The sequence below is a fragment of the Urocitellus parryii genome, chromosome 3, assembly GCF_045843805.1.
Source record: "Urocitellus parryii isolate mUroPar1 chromosome 3, mUroPar1.hap1, whole genome shotgun sequence".
Classification (NCBI taxonomy): domain Eukaryota; kingdom Metazoa; phylum Chordata; class Mammalia; order Rodentia; family Sciuridae; genus Urocitellus; species Urocitellus parryii.
Genome location: NC_135533.1, coordinates 21,935,599 through 21,955,955, shown reverse-complemented (window position 1 = coordinate 21,955,955; position 20,357 = coordinate 21,935,599). Strand labels below are relative to the sequence as shown.

Below are 20,357 nucleotides of genomic sequence, written 5' to 3'. Positions count from 1 at the left end.
TTATTATTGCATATAATTCTTGATTCCTCACATTTATTCTACTTTTTCTTTTCTATGCAGTGAACATTTTTCCATGACATTAAAGTTAGGCTGTGGAATACATGATTTCTTTGTGTTCTGTAACATAGGTACATCATATTTTAACTAGTCCTCATTGTTAAACAATTAGGCTGTTTATAATTTGCTGTTATAATTGTGCTATGATGAATATGGATTGTGTACACCTTATAGAATTTTTAAAATTAAGTTCCAAGAAGTGGAATAATTCTGTATAATATGGTGATTAAGAGCATAGATTTTATTTTCAGACTGCTTGGGTTCAAATCCTTCCTTGTGTGTATATAGTTAGACAAATTAATTTATTTCTGTCTCAGTTTCTTAATTGATACTTTAAAGATAATAGTATGTACATGGAAAGCACTTACAAAACTGACAAACAGAACACATTGTCAAGGTTAGTATCACCATCATTTTTATTTTAAGGAAATGAACATTTTATATATATATATAAAAATTAAAATTTTCTCCTGAAAAGTTCTATAGGTTTCATTCTTAACCAGCAAAACATGAGAGTACCATTTTACCAGCTCTGACCAACCAACAACTGTTATTATAATCCAAAATCTTTTAACGTGTGCATAAAAGCAGTTCTTTTCTTTATAGTTGGCTTTTTAAAAAATTTTATTCACCTATTTGTAATCACAAATCTATTATTTATGATGGTGTAAATAAATACATAATTTGTTCACTCATTTATTAAGTTCTTTCTCTTTGCCAAGTATACCTCTAACATTTTTTAAGTATTATTTCATTTCAGAATAATTATAGATTCATAGATGCCCTTACTATTTTCCCTATTGCTATCATGGCACATTTGTCACACCTAAGATACCAACATTGGTACATTATTATTAACAAACTTTTCTTTGGATTTCATCATTTTTACCTGTGACCTAGGATCCCATCCAAAATACCCCATTTCATTTAGTTGTCAAGTTTCCTTACTCTTTTCTCATCTGTTTCTTAGTCTTTCCTTGTTGGTTATTATATTGAGAGCTTGGAGGAGTAATGTATTTTGTTAAATGTTTCTCAATTTGGGTTTGTCTGATTTTTTATTTTCCTTGTTAGACTGGGCTGGTTAATATCAATTAAGACTGTTGGATGTTTGTTTTCTATTTTGGGTTGTACTCCATTGCTGCATTCTTTATTTTGATGCCAGTATTTTTTTAGCTTTGGCCATTTATTCTTTCATTTGCCTTCTCTGTGTTCTTTTGACATGATCCATCCTTTAAAAAAATTTTTTTGAGCATTTTTCTCCTTTTGGTATAAGGGGCTCCAGGCTCATTTACTGTTCCCTTTTCCTGACCTACAATCAGCCTTTTCTCCAAGAATTCCCATTTTCTTTTATTGGAGAATGGTATGCAGAAATCAAGATCTGGGTGCTGGGTGTGCTTTTGACTCTTTGATGTGTAGCTGTTTCTAGTCCCTCCTCAGTGGATAGAGATTAAAAGACTACTTGTGTATACATACATCTGTAATTATTTTGGTATTTGTATCTCTCTTAATATATCTCTGTTAAGCAAAATATCCATGTTTATCTCTCCCACTCCAAAAGTGAGAAATCTGGCTCACTTTTGAATACATAAACATTTACATATTATTTCAACCCCAGGATACATAAGAAGTATTTCAGAATTGATCCATATCCCTGAGGAAAATGATTCTACCAATTAAAGTATGCTGTTAATGCATAGTTTGGTTTCCAGTAGAACTACTATCTTCTACTTATTTCAGTACTTTTTTCCCCACCCATTTCTCTGCTTTTGATGCTGTGATTAAAAATCCTTGCTAGGAACAGTGGCATGCCTGTACTCCCAGCAAATTGGGAGGCTGAGTCAGGAGCATTGCAAGTTCCAGGCTAACCTCAGCAATTTAGTAAGGCCCCGTCTCAAGAAAAAAAAAAAGGAGGGGGTTTTCTGGGGGTGTAGTACAGTGGTAAAGTGCTCCTGGGTTCAATCCCCAGGAGACCCCCCCCAAAAAATATTCTTGATTCAAAAATTGATTTTATGTACACCCACACAATGTTGTATAGTATTACACAATTCTGTTATTATAAACAGTATGTGGTACATGTACAAGTTGAGTATTCCTTATTCAAAATGCATGGGACTATAAATATGTTGAATTTTGGAATATTTCCAAATGCATAATGAGATATCTTAGGGATGGGATCCAAGTCTAAACATGTCTCACATAGACTATATACAACATAGCGTGAAGGTAATTTTATGCAATATTTTTAGTGTGCCTGTGTGTTGACTACAACTTCATGTGAGGTCAGGTGTAGAATTTTTCATATGTGGTATAATGTCAGCGGCCAAAAAGTTTAAGATTTTGACATTCTGGATGTTTGGATTAGGGATGCTCAACCTGTAGTGAATATATTATATAACACTATAACTGCTTGCAATGTAATACTTAAAAATATACAATATGTATATATGATGTTTATTTTTAATTACTTTGTTTTTACCTTAAATTCTTAAATATCTTTGAAAGACTATTTTATCATTTAGTATAAAGTAGAACTTTTTTTAACAGAAGTTGCTGTATAGAAAGTTTCCTTTCTCAATTGTTTGAACTATGACTTTTATTGTATTTTAAAATCTTATATATAGTAGATGCTTTCTGTGCTTATTCTCTTTCATATGCTATTCTTATTCAAATTTCAAACATGTAATTAGGATAATTTCAGCATTTCGAAGATTATTTTTCTTTTTTTTAACATTTTTTAGTTGTTGATGGGCATTTTATTTATTTTTTATTTATTTGTATGTGGTGCTGAGGATCGAACCCAGTGCCTCATGCATGCTAGGCCAGCACGTTACCACTGAGCCACAACCCCAGTCCCAAGATTATTTTTCTTTGTGTTCTTTCATGTTCACATATTATTTTAATTAAGTGCTATAATTTTCTTTTTTTAATTTCAGGAATATTTTAGTGGATAAACCAAATGACCAGTCTTCAAGATGGTCTTCAGAGAGCAACTATCCTCCTCAGGTAATAATACAAGTAACCCTTAATACTATTTAAGAGTCAGAATTCAGATAGGAACTTATTCAATTGATGCATCAGTTATCTGGAATCCATTAATAGTTTATTCTGTCTTTGGAATTGGGATATAAACTTTTATTTCTTTTGTTTGAATTTTGAAAGAATTTTGATTTTATAGATAAGTATAGTTTGGGATTTGATGAAATATATGTTTTGCTCTATCTTGTGGAAGATTTAAATTCTAATTTATAATTTTCTATATTACTAATGATGCAAAACCAAATTGTTAAAACCAAGGAAATTGTTAACCAAGAACTGGTTAGGGTGCCGTTACTGTTCCATTCTGAGCAGAGGTTGTGACCTTGACCTCTGTTTCATTGTGCTCAGGTCATTCTGTAAATATGTAAGGAAATGTTAGTAAATTGAGCTTTGCCTTTGAGGAAAAATGAACTTAATATAGTTTGTTATTTTACTGAAATAATGTACTTAGGTGGCATTAGGATGGAATTAGACTAATTCCTTTTACCTGATAAGTGGTGTCTGAATTAATTAATTAATTGAGGGGCTACTGGGGATTGAACTCAGGGGCACTCAGACCCTGGAGCTACATCCCCAGCTCTATTTTGTATTTTATTTAGAGACAGGGTCTTACCAGTTGCTTAGTGCCTGGCTTTTGCTGAGGCTGACCTTTGAACTCAAGATCCTCCTGCCTCTCCTTCCTGAGCTGCTGGGATTACAGGCATGCACCACCATACCTGTCATGATGGTATCTGAATTTATAAAAGCATTAATGCTTATTATGTACTCAGCATGCTTATAATTAAATCCATATATATATATATATATATATATATATCGATTTAATTATATATATATATATCCTTAAGGAAATTAATGTTGTAATAGGTAGAATAGACACATATAAATAAAACTTTCTTTTTCTTTTTTAAATTTTTTTAGTTGTAGATGGACACTATATCGTTTTTATTTGTTTATTTTTATGTGGGACTGGGGATTGAACCCAGGGTCTCACATGTGCGCGGCAAGTGCTCTACCACTGAGCTACAACCCCTGACCTTTATTTTTCTATTCTAATGAAATTCATGGAAACCTAATCTCTATGCTTATTTTCCTTTTTCTGTTTGTACACTTGTTTGGATCACTTGGTATTTACATGTTTATTATATAATATATGTCCAAAGACTATACATTCAAAATTTATATGTTCAGGGTAAAGAATCATAAAGCTACTTGATAATTCATCAACCATTTTTAGAAATGGAAAATGACTATAGCCTTTGAAGTGTGTATGTGAGCCCTCTCTTAAATCAGTCCTCAGTAACTACTGTGTATTTTGTTAAGCATTTTTTTAGAGTATTATATATGTGTATTATAAATACCCTTTGATTTAGTTTTTCTGGCTTTGATTTTTATATAAATATAAACTGATTGAGTCATTTATAAGTCTTTTGTAGCTTGATTTTCTTTTTTATTTTTTTAAAATATTTTTTTAGTTGTAGATGGACACATTATCTTTATTTTTTATTTATTTATTTTTTTAATGTGGTGCTGAGGATCGAGCCCAGTACAGTGCGTCATACTTGCTAGGCAAACACTCTACCATTGAGCCACAACCCCATCCCCAGTAGCTTGATTTTCTTTTGCTTATTAATATGATGTTAAGCCAACACATTAAGTTGTTGTGTATAATGGTAGTTTGTTCATTTTCTCTTCTAGATAGTATTCCAGTATATAAATATGCTGTTGAGAGGCATTGGGTTTTTAATAATATTTTGCTATTGGAGTTTTCTTTAAAGTATATATCTTGGAGTAGAATTACTGAATCATAGGGTAGGTGTTATGGTTTAGATTGGGAGTATCGCCAAAAGCCTCATGTGTTGAAGACTTGATGTCCAGTGCAGCTGCATCAGAGGTAGGTCTTTTAGGAAGTAATGAGATCAGGAGAGCTATAATCTCATCAGTAGATTAATCTATCTGATGAATTAATAGTTTGAATGGACTACTGGGAGGTGATGGAAACTTTAGATAGATGGGACATGGTTGGTTATGCACTTGGGACATGTCCTTGGGGGTTACATTTTGTCTTTCGCCCCTTCCTCCTTGCCTCCTCCAAACCCCTGCTGCTTCCTGGCTGCCATGAAGTGAGCAGTGTTTTTCCATCAAGCCCTTCCCCCTGGTCCAGAGCAATGGAGTCATCTGACCATGGACTGAAACCAGGAGCCAAAATAAATCTTTCCTCCCTTGTTTACTTCAGATATTTTGGTCACAGCAACAAAATGCTGACTAATACAGTAGGTATGTATATATCCAACTTCATTGGCTAAAGCAAAGCCATTTGCAAAGTTGCTGTATAATTTATACTCTGACAAGGAGTATATGAAAGTTGCTGTTGCATTACGTTCTCCTCTTCACTTCTATGACTGATTTAGATTTTTTCAGTCTAGTGGATCTTACATTATGACTCAATGTAGTTTAAATTTGTTTTTTTTTTTTTTTTTTGCTTTTTCCTGTTCAAGCCTGTTTGTATATGTTAATGGCTTTGCATTTTTAATCATGTTTTTCTTGATTTACTTTTTAATTTGAATTTGAATATCAAAGTTTTCATGTGTTTTTCTCTTGTTTAGCTTTGCTTATTAATGAATTATTTTTATTTAAAATTTTTTCTGTTTTAATTGAAACTGTGATAACTCCTTACTATGAAATTCCTCTTTGAACTAACTATATTTTAAGGACAGTAGAATTTGATTTTTTTTTACTTGTTTTTTGTTTATTCATTTAAAACTTTAGTAAGTATCCATGAGGTGCTAACTAAGCATTGGAAATTCAACAGTGAATTAAATATTATCTTTTCTTTTGATTAAGCAAGAAAATACTGAATCAGTTAATATCTAATGCATAAGTCCTAGAGAAGTAGTCTAAAGCTTTTGTAATTAAGACGAATTTATTTTGGAAATATATGGAATCCATTTTCTTAATTGTAATTTAAGAACTCAGTGTAGCTGGGGTTCCATGTGGCCAATATCAAATGATAGCATTCTTACCAGAAAAACATAAGGAAATAATTCTTATTTTTTCCTATGATGAAAAATATCCAGGTTGGATAAAATGGATATAATTTTGGTATCTATAGGTAGTAAGGAATCTTGCATGATAAGTGGTTATGAGCTATAGTACTTCTGAATCTTGCTCTGAAAACTACTAGAAGAGTTGGATTGAAAAAAAAAACCATATACACATATATACATAAAGTTTGTGAAAACTAGGACCTCAAAGTGATTCATTTTCAGGATAAGGATAAAACAATGGAAGTCCCCACCTCTGGGAGAGTTGCACTGGTATTTAATAAAAGGAGAAAATGAAAGAGAAACCATCCCTGAGGGGTTATAGCTATATGTTTTTCTTTGTTCACATTTGGTGCTCAAAGTCTCAGGACTTTGCTATCCATGAAATCTTATGGTATGATTGTGGATGAATAGTGCTCTTAAGATTCTCAGCAGAAGCAAATACAAATTCTCTTGGGAGGTGGCTACCTTCTTGCTTAAACCTCAGGAAGTCTCTACAGAAAAGTGAAGGGTACACACTCAAAGTTAACCTAATATATCCAGGAATGAGACACTTGAAGAACTAGCCGAAAACTTAAAAAAAAAAAATAGATACTAGAATTAAAAATACAAAAAGATGCTAGAATTAAAAAACTACTTCAATTTTAAAAAGAGAAGATATCTTCAAGGAATTGGAAACTATAATGTGATCTAGCATATTGAAAAAGAAACAAGTAAAACTTCTAGAAATGAAAAATATAATAGCAAAATATTTATTTTGAGCAATCTTCCCACTAAAGACAGATTTCATGTTAATCCTGGATTATCTTTGCTGGTAGAGAATAATGTTGCATGAATAAAAACCCCATAAATACTTCAGGATAGTAATTTTATCCTTTTCCCTCATCAGATATATTTTATAGAAATTATTGATACTGCCATAGAAAATATGTTTTTTTGGTGAATACTTTAAGGGTTGATTAAGATGTATAGGCACTTACAGATGTCTTGATAACTTGCTTAAAGAAAGATTAAATCATTAACTCTTCCACTGTGATTGTATGCTCCTTCTAAAGGTGTAAGTAGAATTATAAAATTAAGTAATATTCTTTATGGGGCCCGAGAGGCAATTGAAGTTGACCTGCTTTTTTATAATAATTTTATAATAATTTTATTTTTTAAAATAAGGAAACCTCAGTGATTGTTTAATACAATTGTGTGTGAGGGGCTGGTATATGCTTTTGCTTTTGCAGTGCCCTCAGATTATTCCTTCTGTTTGATGAACCACGACAAGAATGTTATAGAACTGAGCTATAGAAATTTTTTTAATAAGTGCATTTTGTCCAAGTTTGCAAAAGGATCATTGTTTAAATTGTTTAATACAGTTTTCATTGATATAATTTATACAGTAAAATGTGTGAGCCTTCAGTATGTGTGATATCCACTTTGAAAATGTTTACCACTGTATAATTCACACTCCTGTGATGATATTAAACATTTCCATGACTTCAGAAAGATCCTTTCTGCCTCTTTAGCAAAGAATCCCTAACTATTCTATCCTCTACCCAGAGGCAGCCACTGTTCAAATTTCTTTTGCCATAGGTTGTTTTTGCCAATTCCAAAATTTAATTTAAATGGAGTCAGAGAGAGAGAAAGAGAGAGAGAGAGAGAGAGAGAGAGAGAGAGAGAGAGAGTGTAAACTTCTATTATATGACTTTTTATGCTCAATGTGTGTTTTATGTTTATTCATATTGTCATGTACATTAATATTCCATTTCTTTACATTGCAGAATACTATTCTATTATATGCAGATACCCAGTTTGTATATTCATTCATTTTCTTTTTTTGGACATTTGTGTTTCAGGTTTTGGTGATTATAAATAAGGTTCAAATAAATATTGTTTTATGAGGTTTTAAAAATAATACATATTTTCTGTATTTGGGGTAAATATCTGGAAATAGAATTACTGCATCATAAGGAAGGAGTATATTAATTTTATGCAAAATTACCTGACCATTCACACTCAATTTTAGTGATTATTGTTAATGTGAAGTGGTTTTTAAGTTACAATTCCTAGTAACTAATGGTATTAAGCACTTTTCCATTTGCTTATTAGCTGGTTTTTTTAAAACTTTTTTTGTGAATTCTTTACCCATTTAAAAAAGGTTTGTTTAATTTTTGATTATTGAGTTGTAGGAGTTGTTTGCATTTATTCTGGATATAGGTCCTTTTTTTAGTTATATACTGCAGATATTTTCTGTCATTTTGTGACTTTCATAATCATTTTCTTAGTACCTTTTTAGTCACTTTTTAAAGACTATTGAGATATCTGTGGGAATTACATGAGGATTTTCTCTCTGTACGGAAGCCAGGGTGATTTAAGTTTGGCATTACAAAGTATGTATTGCTCTCCCATGGCAACAAATTGTCCAGTGCATATGACCTTTATCTCCACTCTGCTAGGGAGATCCCTTATAGTAGCTCCTCAATATAGTTTTGATTTGCATTTCCCTAATTGCTAATGATGTGGAACATTTTTTCATGTATTTATTGGCCATTCATATTTCTTCTTTTGAGAATTGTCTATTTAATTCATTTAGCCATTTGATTATTTAGTGTAAAGATTTTTGAGCTCTTTATATATTCTGAATATTAATCCTCTATCGAAGAGTAGCTAGCAAAGATTATCTCCCATTCTGTGGGTTCTCTCTTCATATTTCTAATTGTTTCCTTTGATGTGTAGATCACTCTGCATTTATAATTTTAACTTCACCTAGTAGCACAGACGTTATGATCTGGTGACTGCCTACCTCTTCATTCTCAATACTTAAGGTTTTTTGCCTCGCTTATAGGCTCTAACAACACTGATATTTTCATAAGCCTTCGTTTCTTTTTTGCCTGGCTAAATAAAATGGTTGCATACACTCCCGGGGGTGGGGGTTGGGGGAGAGCTGTGTGGAACCTTGAATGTGACCTTATTTGGAATAATGGTTTAACAGATGTAATTAAGGTAAGGATCTTCAGTCAGGATCATCCTTGATTAGGGTAGGTCCTAAATCCAATGATGAGTGTCTTTATTTAGACACTGAAAAGTAGAAGAAATGAAACACAGGAAGAAATCTATGTGAAGATGGAAGCAGAAATTGGAGTTAAGCTGCTGTGAATCAGGAAACACCAGGAGCCATCATATACATTTGGGTTGTTTCCACCTTTGGGCTAATATGAATACTATTGCTCTGAGCATTCACATACAGATTTGTTCAAATACCTCTTCACTTCCTTTGAGTATGTATCTAGAGTTGTTCATATATTAATTCTTTAACTTCTTGAGGAATTGCCAAACTATTATACAGTGTATATACCATTTTACATCCATCAGTGCCTTTGGACTATTTGTTTATCTTTTTTGGAGAAAAAGCTATTTAGGTCCTTTGCCCATTTTTAAATGGGGTTGTCTATCTTTTTTTTGAGTTGTACGGAGGGAAGTCTGTACCCTGCTCTGTGTTAATCCATAATGACTAGCACAACAGTTTTCATGCTGTGCCTAACTCAGAGCAGTAGTTTGCCATGAGTTACTACATTTTGAGTTTTTTAAGTGCTGAGGCAGAATGATTCTACACTTTATTTGTACAATTAAATAACTACAATTTGCCTAGCACAACCATAAGGCACAAACCAGTAAATAAATTAATTGATAATAAAAATGACTATCTATGAACTTATTAAATTAAATCAGAAGCACATGGATGCATTGTGCATATCAGCTTCATCTCAGAATAAAATAGGCCCATGAGCTTTTCACAGGTAGCAGATCACCAAATGAAGCAGTTCCCTCACCTGAGATCCATAAAAGGAGGAATACCTGCCCCAAGATTGGACACAACAGTACACTGACCTGTTACCTGGTCATTTGCACAGAAGAATCACCACAGTGATGAACTGGTGATCTTCTGTCCCCATGCTTTAGCTCAGCCTCGTTTCTCATGACTGTAACTATGATGCATGGCCCCCTCCAACCTGACACTTCAAGCTGACACTCTGAAAATGACATTTGACTGACACTGACATAGAATAAGTTTTATTTCTAACAGCTCTACACCCCAAACAAGTTCTTCATCTAGTTCTTAATTTTATCTGATCATCTCCAGTGACGCTGCCTTTGCTCTCAGTTCAGCTTCCTAGACCCCTGTGGCCATCTTAAACCCTTTCGTAGCTTTTCTGTAACCTATTCATGTCATATATAAAATATGACTTGTGTGTTAAAGATATTAACATTGATAAAAGAACTTGTGATTGCCCAGCATATGACTATCAGGTGATCCACAAGTACACCAAGAATAGTGAATGATGAAAGTGGTGTAGCTTTTGAATTTATTGTTCAATAAATTCTGACATTGTGGAAAGACACCAATGTTTTTGGTCTTTGTTAATGGTATAGCTTGCTCATGACAAGGTTTAAGAGTTATTTCTGTATTCTGTTTAGTAGACTAGGTTATCTTTTCATTTTTTTGATAGTTCCTTTGTTACAAAAGTTTGAATTTTAATGAAATCAAATTTAACACTTCTGTTTGTACTTTTGATGTCAATATTTAAGAAACCATTGTCGAATCCAAGAAGTCATTGAAGCTGGGCATGGTGGCAAATGCCTGTAATCCTGGCGGCTCAGGAGGCCGAGGCAGGAGGATCTTAAGTTCAAAGCCATAGAATAAGTTTTATTTGTAACAGCTCTGCAACTAGTTCTTCATCTAATTCTTAATTTTATCTGATCATCTACAGTGACTCTGTCTTTAGCAACAGCGAGGTGCTAAGCAATTCAGTGAGACCCAATCTCTAAATAAAGTACAAAATAGGGTTGAGTATGTAGCTCAGTGGTTGAGTGCCCCTGAGTTCAATCCCCAGTATGTCCCCCCCAAAAAAAAAGTCATTGAAGATTTATATCCCTGAGTTTTTGTAAAATTTTTAAATTTTCATTCATCTGTTCATATCTTTGATCCGAAAGGACTGATTTTGGATCAGTTTTGATCCAAGTTAATTTTTGTGTATAGTGAGAGGTAGGAACACCAACTTCATTCTTACCACCATTATCTACCTATATTATCTATTGTTATCATAAAACATGGACTCTCTCCAACAAAACATATGAATTGTTTTTCTAAATAGCTTTTTGCAAATGTATTCCATCAGTGATAATTTTCTCCTTAATTTTTATAATTGAGAACAGTCTTCATAATGTTTTTCACAATTAACATCTCATTTTATTGAGTGTGTGGTAGGAAACCTTGAGCTATATTGGACATATCTATAGTAGGTCTGGGTAGGTTTAATTTTTTTAAAAAATATTTTTGTTTTGGTTGTAGTTGGACATAATACCTTTATTTTTTATTTTTATATCGTACTGAGGATTGAACCCAGTGCCCCACATATGCTAGGAGAGTGCTCTACCACTGAGCCACAACCCCAGCCCCAAGGTTTAAAATTTTACCACAGATTTTGAACATTGATTTATCTATTAAAATATGATCCATGGGAATATGTAATTGTGATTTTTGCGATCTAATCTTGTGTTGTTTGGTTATTCAGAGTCTTCTGATAGCTTTTATTCCATACTATCCCTTGATTAGAAGTTTTCTCACTGGTTCTATTTTCCTCCTCCATTTACAGCATGCAGGATAATGTAGTTTCTGGGCTTTACTAGAATGAAAAGTGGTGATGTTATGGGAGCCTTTATAAAGCTGTTGTATACTATTCTTTAGCTTAAATAAAAAAAACTTACCATTATAAGATGAGCCTTATTCATTCTTCTGTCAAGTCAAAACATTTAAAAATTTTTTTCAAGTTGTCTATTTGTTTTAAACAGAGGAGAATATGACTTGATTGTTTCTTTTTTTAGTACTTGATTCTGAAACTTGAAAGACCTGCTATAGTTCAGAATATCACGTTTGGAAAATATGAGAAAACTCATGTCTGTAATTTGAAGAAATTTAAAGTCTTTGGTGGCATGAATGAAGAAAATATGACAGAGCTATTGTCCAGGTGAGTTACAGTTATGGGGAAGAAAGGGTTGTCTCCTAAACAAACAGCAGTCTTACTTTAGTTCCCCTCAACCCCTTAAGGGAGTAAAGATTATTTATCCTATTTTACTCCTGTTTCTTATTTTAATACTGTGGCTTGAGTTAGCTTTTTTTTTTTTTTTTTTTAGCCACCAGTACTATTAATGTTGTTATTAATGACAAGAATCAAAAGAATAATTTAATTTCTTTTTCAGTCATATTTTTTGAACTGTTACTGACTTCAGAAATATTAAACTTTTTATTGCTATATAGAGAGTTAGGGATTGGAAAGGAAGGGTGAAAAAAAAAACACCTTTGCTGTCGTCTTTGCTATAAAAATAGAGACCCTATTCAAAATATTCATTGTGCTAATCCAGAAATGGTATTCTAAGACTTCACTGGAAATTTGAAACTAAAAAAGGAGGTTTTTGTAAATGAAAAAGTATGTGGCTACTCCTAGTGCAGTGCCTACTACTGGAAAGACCTCAGTAAATTGGAGTTTTAAAACAGACCACCTGGAGTGTTAAATTATCTGCCAGATAATAAAAAAAGGTAGTCAATGGAAGGGACAAACAAACCCATGAATATATTTAGAATATATTTGTGATATGGTATGTTCATTAACATAGTACATAGAAGTAAATGTTACTTTGATGCTGCATTTTATTTGAGTCATGAAAGTATTTCAGGATATAAGACAGTCTGAAGGTAAGTGATTTTTCTGTAAGTACTTGTATCAATCCTGTTGCTTAAGTAGAAAGGTAATATGGGTTGATTTTTACTAAGATTAAAGATGTTGTTATCCAACAGAATAGGATTGTCTCTGAAATTTTTTTGGACTATAAAAGGAGTATTAACATCTCAGAATTAAGAAATTTAATTCTTTGATATATTCTAATATTCAGGCTAAGTTGTCAGATCTGAGACAATTTGACTTTAATTTTTCCAAATTTCTCTCCTGCTTATAAATTTATGTTACATTCAGTTATTCATTAAAGACCTTAGGTTCTGTCACACATTTCCATGCACTGTAGCCATAACCTTTAATACTGAACTGTTTTCTTATATAATTTCTTGTATAACTGCTTTCATATATAATTTAGAGAATACAATTTTATTGAAGTTGATTTGAATGTACAAGTTTTAACCTATATTCCCACGTTCAACTACTTACTATTGTGTTGGTCATTTATTATGAACATAGGTTTAAACTTAAAATCTGAGTCTGGTATTAATCTGAGTTTTCATGTGTTTACTAAATTATGAAATCAGATTTGATAACCTTTTTTTTCCCTCCATAGTGGCTTAAAGAATGATTATAACAAAGAAACATTCACCTTGAAGCATAAAATTGATGAACAGATGTTTCCGTGTCGCTTCATTAAAATAGGTAAGGTTATTTAGCATTTTGGAATAAAACTTTTTTTTATGCCACTCGTCCATAGATTGCCACTCATAGATCAAATCCTTTAGGCTCCCTATTTTTTCAATAAAATTTTATGGGGACATTTCTACACTGGTTGGTTTACATATATTGTCTTTGCCTGTTTTTGTGCTCCAAATGTGAGTAGTTGAAAAAGATCACATAGCTAACAAAATCCAAAAATTTACTATTTGGCTTTTTACAGGAAAAGTTTGCTGACCCTTGCTTTGTAAGTCTGTTATTAAAGTGAAGTTATTTCAGGTTGAACTTTTTCCATTATTTTCTCATTTGAAAGTTTCTTTAGAAAATTTTATGAGGTATAGTGATTTGATTGCTTTAGTCATCTCGTGGAAGGTTTATGAGTTATTCTATAGCTATCTAAAACCAAATATGGATGAATCCATGTGTGGCGGCGGGGGGTTGTTTTGTTTCTAGTGAAATGCTGGCCAAACCCATTAAATCAATTTCATGACTCACTAATGTGTTACAGACTACTATTTGGAAAAATACTACCTCAAGCCATATATGTATTTAGAAAGTATTTGTAATGTATCCTCAAAATGATATTTTTTAGGTTTTTTTTTTAGGATTTATTATTTAGAACATAGGAAAGTTGAGGACTTGGGTCTTTTAAACATTTCCATCTTTATCTACTTATTTTATGTGGGGTACTGGGGACTGAAATCAGGGGCACTCAGCCACTGAGCTACATCCTCATCCCTATTTTGTATTTATTTAATTTGTATAGGATTTCACTGAGTTGCTTGGAGTCTAGTTAAGTTGCTGAGGCTGGCTTTGAACTTGAGATTCTTCTGTCTCAGCCTCCTGAGCCACTGGGTAATTTCCATCTTTATTGCATACCTTTGAAAATATTATATTCAACTGGGATTAAAGTGAATTTGATCCCACAAAGAATAATAAAAAGCCAGAATCTCACATTTTGATTTGGGAGAAAATTTCTCTTTTGGAACAAACGGTGTTCTTTATAATCATCATTTGCTGCTCTATCAAGAGTAGGCCTGTTTGTTTTGTTGAGCCCAAAGAAATATCTGAAATCCTAATAAAAAGTGCTTATAGTGGAGGGCTGGGGTTGTGGCTCAGTTGTAGAGTGTTTGTCAAGCACACATGAAGCACTGAGTTCGATCCTCAGCACCACATAAAAATAAAATAAAGACATTGTGTCCAACTAGAACTAAAATGTAGATTTTTTTTAAAAAAGTGCTTGTAGTGTAAAGTATAATTTCTGTTCAATTTCCAGCAAAGCATTAATTTGTAAAAACCTTTTAAAAATGTGTTGTAGTGAGGTTTCTTCTATATACCAAATGTTCTAATTGAAGTTTTGGAAGGGAAACCCTCATGAGATTAAATTAGAGAAGAGAAAATCTAAAATGTAATGAAATGAGGGTATCTGTTACAAATGACTAGAAGAGTTTACATCCTCTTTCATACCCAAGATAACAACTGTGTGAGGAAATTAGGAAGAAGGAGATTGGAAGGATTCTGGAGTCAGTCCTGGTTTTGTGTAGATAGAATCGAATGGATTTCTTTGAAGGAGTCATTTTCAGTTTAAATAGTTGTGGGGGCTTCAGAGAGAGGGTTTAGCTCTGACTGTATGCAGTATACATTTTGGATCTCAAGTGTTTGGAAGTCTAGAATGGGTACTAAGTCGCGGTGGGGGTGTTTATCCTCGAGGTTTGCTTGGGTAAGTGTGGCCTATTATGAGAATATATATAAGGGTGATATTTTAAAAGTATATTATTAGGAATAAAATTCATATAATAATAATGGCTAATAATGATAAAAGCTAATGTTTATTGAACTCTTAGTATGTACCAGTTATTATGCTAAGTACTGTGTGCTTGGTCATTGATTCTACAGTAGAATAGATAAACTCTTTCAAAGTGGTTAATATTAGATTTTAGGATCTTCCAGAAACTTAAAATGACTAGCTAGACATCTGGAAAAGTTCCCAAATAATATTGTTAAAATACATTGAATGTGTCACAGAGTTGTTTCGTTGTGTTGAGATATTGACTCCTTCAATTCTAGAGTAGCAGGAGCCCTAGCCTGTTGTTCTTACATGCTATATGTATCCCATTTTATGAAAAAGGATGACAAACATGAATCTTGATCATTTTTGTATATGGTTATACTACAGGAAAAGCTGGTGGTTGAACCCTAGAAACTCCTCTTCTTGAGATGTATATTAGGAGCATCTTATCTTTTTATTTAAGGTGGGAGCAGAGGCTTGATTTATCAGGGAACCTAAAATATGTGGCTGCAGCGTCAATGCACATTTAGATTTCTTATATATTATGTGTAGTACCTAATATGCATTATTGAGGTAGCTAATGCTACCAAAAATCATTGGTAATTTTGAAATGAGCATACATCATTCTGTTCATTTCATCCATACCCCTTTAATCTGTTGAAAATTAATTTATATGTTCATTTATCTGTAATATATGACTTATATGACTTTTTTATGGTGAGATGCTTGATAATTTACCTCCCTCCCTATGTTCTTTACAAAGTATATAAAATTAGAACAGTTTTTTTGTAGAAGTATGTCTTGTGGACTTTTTAAATAGTTATTTTAATTTTTTAGTTGTAGATGGACACAATATCTTAATTTATTTATTTATATGTGGTGCTGATGATCTAACCCAGTGCCTCACATGTGCTAGCAAGTGCTGTTACCACTGAGCCACAACCCCAACCCCTTTTTCAAGACTTTTGCATGTACAGAGGACATCTCATTAGAGCACAAGTGTTTAAAGTAAAAAAGTTTTAATTAATGAATGTTTTGTTTTAAATAGATATAATAGAAAGATCTCTTCTTCCTTTCTTTTAATTTATTAAACTTGGACCTCAGAATCTCTAACTAATGTTATGTATCTGGTTACATATAGAGAACTATGTTATTGGGGCTTTGAGTTTTGAATCTTATTTTCATTCAGACTACTTGATGGTTATTTCTGTGTGATGTGGTAATACGTTTAAATGTTAGTGCCACATTAAAAAGTGAACAACAAAACAATGATAGTAATTTAATATTTCTTGATAGAAAACATGTTAAAATTTTTATTTGTTGCACATAGAAACTGAAAGCTATATTAAATGTCCCAGGGTCCTTCATATATCCACATAGTTAGTTGCTACTACCTATCCCTGTCTTCACTCACAGAGCTTCCTTTAAATAATGGCCTCCCATTATATCTGAGCCAGTACGTCCTAGCTCCTTATTTAGTCTGTTGTACTGAAAAAGGCAATGAACCTGGAACTCAATAGGCCTGCTGTGAGATGCTGTGGATGTAATATTTTAATATTTCATCAAAACTTGGCAAGTGTTAGATTTTTATAGGTAGTTCCATTATTGACTCCAAAACCATGTCAATGAACTTATTTTGTTACAATAAAATTCTAGGATCTATCCTATACTTTTTAATCCATTCATCATTTTGTAGTGCCATTCATTGGTCTTTCAAACTTTGTAACATTTCATACAGTATTTTAAAATAATATCACCTGCAGACAGAAAAATTTACGGAAGCAGTCCAAACTCAAAGTGATAGATACTTGTTTTCCAAAATTCTAATTTTTTCTTGAAAGTTTGAATTTTTATCCTCTACAGCAGATATCATTAGTTGTTTTTCTTGAAATGACAGATAAATATAGCAGATACTCAAATTGAAATAAACATAAGTTGTCTGTCAGTTTTTCTTTCAAGAATAAGAATACCATGAAAAAGCAATGATTATTGTAGCTCACAACTCAAATAGTAACCAAGTTCTAAAGATAACTATTATGCTTTGATATGCAGCAAAAATGCTTTGTATAGGGCTGGGGTTGTGGCTCAGCACAATAGCTATCATCTGGCACGGGCAAGGCCCTGGGTTTGATCCTCAGCACCACATACAAATAAATTAATTAATTAACAGTATTGTATCCAACTAAAACTAAAAAATAAATATTTCAAAAAATGCTTTATATGTATTTCCCAATTTGACACAGAGGATAACAAAAAGATTACTTAATTTACTTAATGTTAGGGATTTAATAACATTAATTTTTACTGCATCATCAAGAGCACCCCAAATGAACTTGCTTTAATTAAGGATAGATGGTAGTGAGAAATACAGTGTAATTTGTTGTGTACCAAGGACTACTCACACTTTTAGGTGCCATTACTTTGGTACCAAGTGCCAGTAATGTTATTCACTGTTGCTTTTGCACTATTAGTACAGTGTTAGTATTATTTTTTTCAAAAGAAGCCTGACAAACACGTAGTGTCATTACAAAAGAATTTTGATGATGTAGAACTTCCTGAAAGGGTAATAGGGATCCCCAGAGTTCAAGGATCATGTTTTAAAAACTTCTGTGTTCTGTCATTATTGATGTGAAATTTTATCTTCATCATGTTAAATTCCTCTGAATACTTCAAGATTGTTGGATACTCTTCTTTTCCTGTTTTACTCATCTGCTTTCCTTTTCCCAGACTAATATCAGATTGTATCTTTGTAGTATACTTGTATTATATAATTTTTTATAATTTTGGATATTTTCATGTTATCTTTTCAGATCAGCTTGTTTATTTACGTGGCCAAAAATGGATATATGCCATTGGGATTTTGATTGAGATTATACTGAATTTGAAATGGAGAGAATTGACATGTTTATGACCTTGACTTTTCCTATCCAGGAATACAGAATATTCCTTCATTTATTCAGTTCTTCAGTGAAAATTCATGTCCTCTTTTATTATAAAGATAGCAGTTTTGGTTGTTTATTTTGAAATATTTTCAGCTTTTATTGTTATCATTATCATTATTGCTATCATAAAGAGGACTATCAAACAAGGGGCTTTTGGGGAGTTTTTGGTGGTACTAGGAATTGAAGACAGAACCTCATATGTTAGGCAAGCACTCTACCACCTAACTACATCTCCATCCCTTTTTGCCATATTTTCTAATTGATTATTTTAATTATAGGATAGTTAATTTTTGCATATTTACCTTGTATACAAACGTTAAACAGTATTTCAATTGAATTTGAATTTTTTAGTTATCTATGTCATCAAGTGGCATTTTTCCCCCCCTTATTGCACTGGCCAAGACTTTTCATATTGTGTTGGGCAATGGATGTTGGACCTCTTGGTCTTGTTTTGACTTCAGTAAGCATATATAATATTTCCTCATTAGTTTCATTTTTAAGGTTTGTAACACTTTCAGAAAAACTAGGTAAAGACTTGTCCTCTTGCCTTCTATTCCTTATTGTATAAATAATTTTTAAAAATAATGAACAGAAGCTGGGTGTGGTGGCATATGCCTGTAATCCCAGTGGCTCAGGAGGCTGAGGCAGGAGGATCAGGAGTTCAGAGCCAGCCTCAGCAAAAGCGAGTCACTAAGCAACTCAGTGAGAACCTGTCTCTAAATAAAATATTTGGGGATGTGGCTCAGTGTTTGAGTGCCCCTGAGTTCAATTCCTGGTATACCCCCCCCCTAAAAAAAGTGAACAGAACATATATTTTATTAATTTGTTAATATCAAAGTAATTAAGCACATTTTTTTCTTTTAGCAGTTTGTTAAAGTGGCAGATTACATTAATATACTTCCTATTGAACAATTCTATTCCGAGAATGAGATCCATTTGATTATATTGAAAATCTGGTAGAATTATTTTCATCTTTTTTGCCCCTTTAATTTGGATAAATATTCATAACTGAAATTGGCCTTAAATTCTTTTAAAATCCTTTTTCTTTGATTTTATTTTTAGGGTTATTTACTGGCAAATGAACTTGTAATGTCTTTCTGTACTCTGTTATAGCTTAAATAATATAATTATTTGCTGCATGTAGGTTTGATAAATTTTACCTGTTAAATTATCTAGTACTAGTTGTGTTTAGTTGGAAACGGTAATATGACAATTTTGAGTTTATTTTATAATGTTTTATTAACTAAGGAAACCTCATATGGTTATTTTTGCTATTGTAGTTTTAGCACCTAGCACAGTGCTAGGCATATAGAAGATGCTCAGAAAATTTTGTCAAATGAATGGTTATAGGTTTAATAGTGATTTTTGTTTTGCTGAAGTTTTATTTGAATTATGTTAATTTTTTTCTTCTCCCCCTCTTTCCCTCTTAAAGTTCCACTCTTGTCCTGGGGGCCCAGCTTTAACTTCAGCATCTGGTATGTTGAACTCAGTGGTATTGATGATCCTGATGTAGTACAACCCTGTCTCAACTGGTATAGCAAGGTAGGACTGTATTTTAAAATCCCATACCTCTACAGAAGGTGAAATATGTCAATCTCTATCTTCATTGTGAATTATTGAAAATATTGAGGATAATAATAAAAATTATAGTGATTAATCAGCGAACATTTATTAAGTATTTATAGTCTGCCAGCCTCTAAGCCATCCTGATAACTTGATTGTTATCATTCTATGAGATAGGTACAGTTGTAAGCTCATTATTTTACAGATGAAGAACTGTACTACAGAGAGGTTAAATATTTTGCCTTGGCCCACACAGTTGTGAAGTACTCAAGGCAATATATGAACTCAGATAATCTGGCTCTACAGTCTGCCGTTACCTTATTAGACCCATTTGGCTCATGAATTTTGTTTTTAACCTACATTGATACTCTTTGATCATAGTGGTTGTTTTCCTTTTATTTTTTTTGAATACCTTTATTTTTATGTGGTGATGAGGATCAAACTCAATGTCTCACACATGCAACATATCTTTTAGTGGGTTAGTTTTATA

At 32.5% G+C, this 20,357-nt stretch overlaps 1 protein-coding gene across 2 annotated transcripts in view; it reads left to right on the top strand.

Moving 5' to 3' along the window:
* Mkln1 (muskelin 1) overlaps positions 1–20,357 on the top strand; it is a 176,866-nt gene that overhangs the window by 37,786 nt on the left and 118,723 nt on the right. For both annotated transcript variants that reach the window (XM_026392770.2, XM_026392771.2), the window contains exons 2-5: positions 2,991–3,060; positions 12,009–12,151; positions 13,470–13,558; positions 19,737–19,846. In XM_026392770.2, the coding sequence (XP_026248555.1) occupies positions 2,991–3,060; positions 12,009–12,151; positions 13,470–13,558; positions 19,737–19,846 (412 nt within the window). The remainder of the gene's footprint in view (positions 1–2,990; positions 3,061–12,008; positions 12,152–13,469; positions 13,559–19,736; positions 19,847–20,357) is intronic.